Source organism: Triticum dicoccoides, chromosome 2B (assembly GCF_002162155.2).
Source record: "Triticum dicoccoides isolate Atlit2015 ecotype Zavitan chromosome 2B, WEW_v2.0, whole genome shotgun sequence".
Taxonomy (NCBI): Eukaryota; Viridiplantae; Streptophyta; class Magnoliopsida; order Poales; family Poaceae; genus Triticum; species Triticum dicoccoides.
The window spans coordinates 309,467,349-309,475,301 of record NC_041383.1 but is presented as its reverse complement, the minus strand read 5'-3'; the positions used below and the strand labels follow the sequence as shown (position 1 = coordinate 309,475,301).

Genomic DNA, 7,953 nt, shown 5'->3' with positions numbered 1-7,953 from the left:
CTTTAATAGTAGAGATGTGAGATCTGGTACCAACAAGGCAGCAAGGACATCATCACAGTCCATCTTTGTGACGTAAACACTAATTAAACTGTGTAAATCCTGCATAGAATTATTTACACCAAATTATACAGAAAGCTTTCCATGTGCATAAAATTTACAGTACTAAATACCTGTTGATGGCTGGATGCAGACTGTGAACCAGACATGCCAACTGCCCCCCTGTCCATAAGGATGCTGTTTAGCAGCAGAGCTTCCCGCAGTAGTGACCAGAAATGGCTAGTTCTGACAAACATAATACGTACCGCAGAACTGGACAGCAGAGGACATCAATGATTCTGGCGTGCAAGTGCAGCTGCAGTAGTTTTATACAGAATATAGAGAAATATGAATTTCTTGTGTACTCGTCATGAATAATCTTGTTAAGTATTTGTGGTAATTTGTCATGGTTGTGCTTACCTGTCTAGTCTGTGTGCATTTTTAAATTGCACATGGGAGAATAAATATCGCACGAGCAATTTAACAGCTCTTCTCCAACTCTCTTCAAAAGACACAAGTCCTTGTTTATTAGATAGAGATCATTGATCAACCAATCATCACATTTCATGGAATAAATGCAATGAAGTCAAAGAAATCATACTCTTATAATAATTGATTATAATTAGCACCAGTCTTACCAAATTGGAAACAGCAAGGTCTTCAGGATATACTTGCTTACATCAACATGGCAACATATAAGTACTGTACATAGCCATACTTCAACATAGATTTGACTAAAACTACAAAGAACTGATAGATTTGACTAACAGTACAAGGAACCGACTGAACCTTTCAATTGTCCACTAGATTCAGGATAAGCAGAAATTCCCAACAAGGATGTCAGTCCTGATATTTTGTCAAGAAACAAACCAATTATCAGTAACCACTTAAAGTACTCATCAAAATAATAAATTCGACAGGAAGGTACAAATTAACACACGGTAATTGAATGAACTATATCGTGTAATATCCTGAATACTCAACAGTTTCAGAAGTCAAAAGTTCACAACACACACAAATTTAAACTTAAGTCAGAACCAGTTATAGCTTAAAGAAGTAAGCTAATATGAAAATGACTAAAAAATTGTCAGGAAATTAGGTCAACAGTAAAGCAATTAGATGAGCTCACCCCAATCTCAGTAATATCATGTTATACAAACCACAGAAGCAGCAGAATTAACGGAGCTTCCAGTTTCTTGTTATAGAATATGTGGCGACTATGCACAACAACAAAGAAAAGCTTCTCGGTAAATAATAGCATTAATCTGCGTGTCAAACATCTGACTGGGCACACACAAACTTTAGCATGGCGAGTGGGTGGTTGCAGGCATTAGGCAATAAGCATCAGCATGTTTTCTGCTTTCGTCTCATATACTGTCATGCCCTAGACAGCACAACTGTTAATTACACATCAGTCCATGGTCTGGAGGGAGACGCGCAAAGGGTTGCACTGAGAACAGAGATAAGAGATTGGAGATACTTGTTGCCCGTTCTTCATTGACAAAAGCATCCTCATATACAGAGGGGTTTCCTGACAGATTTATCTAGAGTTCAAATCCAAACTTACTCTAAACTAACACAATCTCATTTACCTTAAACCAACACAATCTCGTATCTCCTAACATAATGGGCAGGGCATAGCCAGGACGCCAGCCCTTAGCCTCACTGCCCCTAGCCTGTCCGCCGGCTGTGGTGGTCTTCTCCCCATGTTGGTGTATCAGGGAAGTCCTCACATGACTAGAAAATAGAGACTTGAAACACGTTGGTAACAACACAGAGGACAAGAGACTAAATTAAAATTCAACATAGTTTTGATTCCTGCCCTCCAAGCATCCACCACTCCAATTTAGGAGTCTCGCAACCTACAATCTGCCCCCTCCATTATAATATGCTATAATGAGTTGGAATGTTAAAACATTATACCATTCGCTGTATGTGCAACTGCTCTTGCTTGTGTTGTATGGTCAGGATGATTTCCTACAAAAGAAATTGCTTGACTACTTGAAGCAACATCATGGTTTCCATTCTCAGGATAGCCTGTCTGCAGAATTTCATCCAGATGCTTCAGAAGAACGCTTGATTGACTCTCAATGTATGACATTGCCTCCTCAGATTTGGCGGCCCTTGAAGCTATTAGGCTAACCATACGGCACATGTTAGAGAAGCGAACATCCAAAGATGACCGCATGATACTGCTAGATCCACAGTTAGGTTCTTCTCCCATTCTAACAGAGCGGGCATCTTTCCTCCATCTCTTCAAAATGTATTGTTCTGGGAGCTCCTTGATATTCTTGAGATCAAGTACCTTTAGTACATGACAACACTGGATTCCAACAGATTCAAACTTCCTGCAGCTGCAAGTGGCCAAGCCATCTAGGGCATCAAATTTCACAATGCCCTCTGATGGCTTCTCATCAAGTGTTATTTTGTACTCTGACACTGTCCCAACCGCACTGCAGGGGAAGGACATGCAGTTCATGTAAGCCTCAAACTCACCCTGGAACATCTTGAAAGCTTCAGGTGTATATGCATTTGAAGATTGTTTTAACATCCGCAAGGACGGGATTGGCAAAGTCACCTGATTTCCATCAACATCAGCCTGCAATTTCTTTGAGCGATGCTCTTCCAGCATGGTCTCATAACGCTTGAAGAACAGCAGGATATCTTCTTGCTCACTGAGCTCCCGTTTTAGCTCATTAATCATACTATCCTTTCTAAGAGTACTGAGAATATCAGCAGAAAACACAGTTCTCCTATAAGGCAGAGCCCATTTTTCTTTCTCTAGAAATAGTCTGCTGAGCCATTCACTCTCACCAATGTCATGTTTCTCAATTAGCTTTTCCCATGCAGACAAGAACTCCATCTCATCCTCACAGTCAAAGAGACACTGGCTCAAAGCATTGCCAAAACTTTTCGAGCTTTCGAACACCTGCTTCAAGTGCCTCTTTGAACTGTGGTATATATGCCACACGCTTGTGCAATGGTTACTCCCAGGCCAGACCTCTGCTGCTGCAATGGCACATTCAGAACGCTCATCAATCAGAATAGTCTTTGGCTGCCTATCACGCATGGCATCAGCAAATGCCTGAAATACCCATTTCAGTGACTGGATGCCATCATCATAAAGCAAGGCTGCACCAAACACGAGTAACTGCTTGTGGTTGTCCACACCAACAAACAATGCAAATGGTCGCCCATACACATTCAGCCCATATGTTGTATCAAAGCAAACGACATCACCAAAGCTTCTGAAGTCAATGATTGACTTTGCATCAGCCCAGAAGAAATTTACAGCTGAATTCCCATCAGGTGCCATTCCTACTGCATAATACAGTGAAGGGTTTCCCACCTGCAACCCTTCCAAGTATTCCAATGCAGCACCAGCATCCCCAAGCTGCACACCCTTTCCCTGCTTCCTTCGATGCAGTTCCCCTGCACCAAGCTCGTGCCCTCGAGCCCTCATCTTATGGGACCGCAGCTTGTGCACGGTCTCTGAGTTAGCGAGTGGGTGATTATGCTCCGCAATAAATTTAGCAACCCGGTATGTTCGGCATGGGGTGATCTTGATCACCATTCTTGCCTGGCAACCTGTTCGTGTTGGTGGTGGGCCTGGCCTAGGTGTACCTGGTGCCCCTCCACCAGCATTGGTGCTGATACTGGCTAGACCATCGTGCTTGGCACGGTCACTGACGCCCTCACGTGAACAAACAAAGATACGAGACACAATCACCCCATGCTTGCGCTTCTTGTATGAGCGGCGGACGCTGAAACCCACATGCTCGGCGTACCGGTTGTAGAAGGCATAGGCGTCATCTTCCGTCTCAAAGTGCATCTCTGGGAGTGGCCCGTCCCTTGGGTCCGGCAAGCTTGCAGCAGCGGCAATGGTGTGATGCGAAGAACTTGACGGAATCATTGCCAGTGACACCGCGGACACTGCAGAGGCGAGCGGGTGGTTGTGCTCGGCGACAAATTCAGTGACACGGAAGGCATTGGCCGAAGGGAGTAGCTTGATGGTGAGGGACGCCAGGCAGCCGGTGCGTGAGTCCGGGCACCTAGGAGGCGGTGGCGGTGCAGCAACGGTGACGTCGGTGGCGTTGGTCTCATCTTGAGGCTTCTTGGGTTCTTGGCGGAAACCTTGCTTGGAGCAGACGAAGAGACGGCGGGTGACGGTGTGCCGGGAGTTCTTGGACTTGTTGGACTTGCGGACGACGAAGCCAAGGCGGGCGGCGTATACCTTGTAGAATTCGTAGGCGTCGTCCTCCGTCTCGAAGTACATGCCCATTTGGGGCGAGGAGGGGACGGCGGCGTCATCCCCGGCAGCAGAGGGGGTGGAAGTCGAGGTGGCTGGCCCGAGAAGCGCGGGCTCATCGGAGCCAGCGACGAAAGCAGAGGAGGAGGGGGAGGATGAGCCGGAGGTAGTCGGCGAGGAGTCCCCTGAGAGGGAGGCAGGAGGGTGTGCGGTGGTGGACATTAGGGTTTGCGCTAGGGTTTGGAGGAATGAAGGGGGGAGCAGCGGGAGGAGGAAGAAGAGGTTGGATGGATTGGCTGTGGAGGCGGCGGCTGTGGGTAGATGTGTGTGGTGGAGGGATTGATTAGCGCCATCGCATGAGCATTGGTCTTGGTCATGGATGAATGTGCTTAGGAATTGTAAGTGTCTTGCCATTCTGCTCCAAACCATCAGTACCAAAATCTTGATCAACAGTGTCCCAGGCAAGAGAATATCTCATCTCATCTCTCTTATTTATCGTTGCCATGAATACACTAACGGCTATCATTGCCATAGCCATGGATGAAGGCGTACTCGACTCCTTTTTAGGTATCTCAGTGTGGCAGCGATTGTCAATTTATGCAGATGATGTGTCCTTCTTTGCTCGTCCGACAAGACCGGATCTTTCTATTTGCCAGAGAGGTGCTTGAGGTCTTTGAGAGGCGTCTAGGTTGAGGGTCAATTACGAGAAATCTATGGCCACCTTAATTCATGATGATCAAGAGGATCGAGATCGGATGGTCAGTCTTTGGCAATGTCCCTTGAAGGAGTTCTCATGCATATATCTTGGGTTACAATTGGCCATCAAAAACCTAACCAAATCTGAATGGCAGTCATTGCTGGACATGGTTCATATGTTCATTCCAGCTTGACAGATGGGTTTTTTTTCAACGTTCCAGTAGACTCCTCTTGGTTAAGTCGGTTATTGCGGCGAGGCCGGTTCATCAATTACTGCTTTTGGATGCCTCTGAGTGGGTTTTTGAGGATATTAATGGTTGGATCCGATCATTCTTTTGGGTTGATAAAGAGAAGAGCAATGGAGGCCAATGTCTAGTCGCTTGAATACCATATGCTGACCCACATGCTATGGTGGACTAGGGGTTAAGAACCTCAAACTGTTGGCACTAGCTCTAAGAGTCAGATGAGAATGGCTGAGAAGAACGGATTCCGAGAGGCCATGGCAAGGCCTTGCGATGATGGTTTACAGTGAGGCCAGAGGTGTTTTTGATAGTTTGGTCAGTATCTCAGTTGGTCAAGGAAACAAAGTCCTTTTTTGGCGTGTGTTCTCCGTATTGGACATCGCACCACTGGTGTAAGGGCATATTTCACCCTACGTGGTTTTGGTGATTGATGACAATGCGTTTGCGAACTAATCGTGTGCATTGAGCATTTCAGATATCTCATGTTTAGGCACAAGACGATTCGATGCCCCTCGGAGCCTAGTGAAGACGACGTTTCTGTTCGGTGGACTTGAGTCGTAGGAAAGCCGTACTATTAAGAGGGGGTCCGTTTCAGAAAGGTTAGGGTGGAATCAACACGTACACGTCTGTCCCTTTGCACCACCTTTCCTTTGCTTCTTTGGAGCACCGGTCGTTTATCCGTGTCTTTGCAAAATGAAGGATTCCAAGTGGTAGTGTGCTGTGGCATGCGGTAGTACTGCTCAAGGGAGCAGTAGTACCGCAGAGGCCCACGGTAGTACCGGTCACGGACGCGGTAGTACCGTGCAGTGCGGTAGTACCGCTCCTCGGACACGGTAGTATCGTGGCTTCTAGCCCAGCACAGCTACTCGCGCGGAAGTAGGGGCGGATTTAACTTTTTACATCCACGCCCTATGCGGTAGTACCGCTCCCTGGATGCGGTAGTACCGTGTCGGATTTTTGCACAGATTGAAACTCAGCGGAAGTAGCCACGAATGTAATTTTATTCGTCTGTGCCTTCCCAGCCTAGTCGAACCCTGCCTTGCGGTAGTACCGCAAGGGCACGCGGTAGTACCGCTCGTTGCGTCAACGCAACAGGGTATCGTCCGGTCTCTGTCGTGGGTGCGGTAGTACCGCACCGCCTAGCGGTAGTACCGCAAGTTTGGTGACGTAGTACTGCATGTCGCGGGCTGAATAAGTGGGTAACTGTTGGATTTGTCCTCTCACTATATAAGGGGGAGGTCTTCTTGTCCGAGTTGACCACCTCTTCCATCTCCAAGCTCCATTGTTGCTCTAAGCTCCATTTTCACCCGATCTCTCTCCCTGGCCAATCAAACTTGTTGATTCTCTAGGAATTGGTTGAGAAGGCCTCGATCTACCTTCCACCAAGGGAAATTGATTTCCCCACTAACCCCTTGCGGATCTTGTTACTCTTGCGTGTTTGATGCGGAGCATCCCACGTTCATCCCCATGGACGTACCTACATCTCCCACGACACCACTTGGAGCAATGACAAGAGCGCGAGCAAAGGCTATCGAAGATAAGGTGAACTCGCTCCTCTCCGAACTTCCACTTTCTACTTATGAGACATGGCTACTACCTCATGCGGAGACCCTATGTGTGATCAGGTATTTGGAGGAAAGCCACGGATCAGCTACACCCAACGGACAAGACGGCAAGGACACCAAGTTCAATGGACAAGAAGAAGGACCGCTCGAAACTCCCACTCATCGGACGACCGACGTCTCTCGGATGTCCGACGCCTGGAGGCTCCAACCGACCAGCCAAGTCCCAGCCCTCACATGCTCCAGCGGCCGGACAACCGACGCCGACCGGACGTCCGACACCTCCCAGCGTCCGGACGACCAAGCCCCACCGGACGACCGGCACCACCACACCCGAGCCAAAACATCGAAAAAATGGAGACCTTTGGACGACCGACCGACTGGACGATCGACCCCGACCGAAAGACCGACAAGCCCTGACCAGAGCCGAAACATCGGACGCCTGACCGGCACTAGACGTCCGGACTCCCGCGAGCCTTCGGATGACCGGTGACTGATGGACGTCTGATGCCTGTTTGACCGCCCACGTGTTGGCCGAAACCCACTTACCCTTTCGTCCACTAAGACTATAAATAGACCTCCTCCTCCCTCTTTCTAGGGTTAGCAATGTGATATAGCTCATATTTGAGATAGACCTTTGCTCATCCGCTTGGTTACTTCTCCTCGGAGCTCACGACCTCTTCGGAGAAGATCCCCCAAGCCGATTCAAGACCACATAATGGGAAGAGCTTCAAGACCTCCTCTCGGAGAAGAACTAGTTGCCACTTGTATTGTCCCTTGTTGATCGTGGATCGTGTATCTCTTTGTGTTTCGAGGATCTAGCATATGTGTGACCATATCTTGTTGGTTGAGTGATTTCTCTCGTGTTTCCCCTCGTGTTCTTCGTGTTCTTCGTAGGATCCCCTCCAATCGTGAAAGATCGGGCATCTAGGGTTCTACCCTACATCATCTTGGTATCATGAGCCACGTTGATCACATATTTGGATCCCCTACCCCTCTTTTTCTAGCTTGATTTTGTTGTGTTCTTCCCCAATTTCGAAAATCCCCACCAAAAATAGCCCCAATTTTTTTTGATTTGTTGGCGTGATGAAGTTTTGTTGGATTTGATCCATGAATTTGCTTTGCCACGAGTGGATCTAGCTTTCCCCCATCATCTCCACCTTTTCCA

The 7,953-nt window shown here is 47.7% G+C and overlaps 1 protein-coding gene and 1 pseudogene across 7 annotated transcripts in view; one reads left to right on the top strand and one right to left on the bottom strand.

Annotated features, from left to right (window-relative positions):
- The window catches only part of LOC119360855, a 7,453-nt pseudogene extending 7,092 nt beyond the window's left edge, over positions 1-361 (top strand).
- The window catches only part of LOC119363588 (protein FAR1-RELATED SEQUENCE 5-like), a 12,118-nt gene extending 7,489 nt beyond the window's left edge, over positions 1-4,629 (bottom strand). For 6 of the 7 annotated variants that reach the window (XM_037628962.1, XM_037628964.1, XM_037628967.1 and 3 more), the window contains exons 1-6: positions 1,960-4,629; positions 826-882; positions 675-738; positions 457-556; positions 303-352; positions 171-219 (exon numbers count right to left, since the gene is read on the bottom strand). In XM_037628962.1, the coding sequence (XP_037484859.1) occupies positions 541-556; positions 675-738; positions 826-882; positions 1,960-4,507 (2,685 nt within the window). In that variant the 5' untranslated portion in view covers positions 4,508-4,629 and the 3' untranslated portion in view covers positions 171-219; positions 303-352; positions 457-540. Of the gene's footprint in view, positions 100-170; positions 220-302; positions 353-456; positions 557-674; positions 739-825; positions 883-1,959 lie in introns of all 7 variants that reach the window. The other variant, XM_037628968.1, reaches the window with a different exon arrangement.
- Between the last annotated feature and the right edge of the window lie 3,324 nt (positions 4,630-7,953).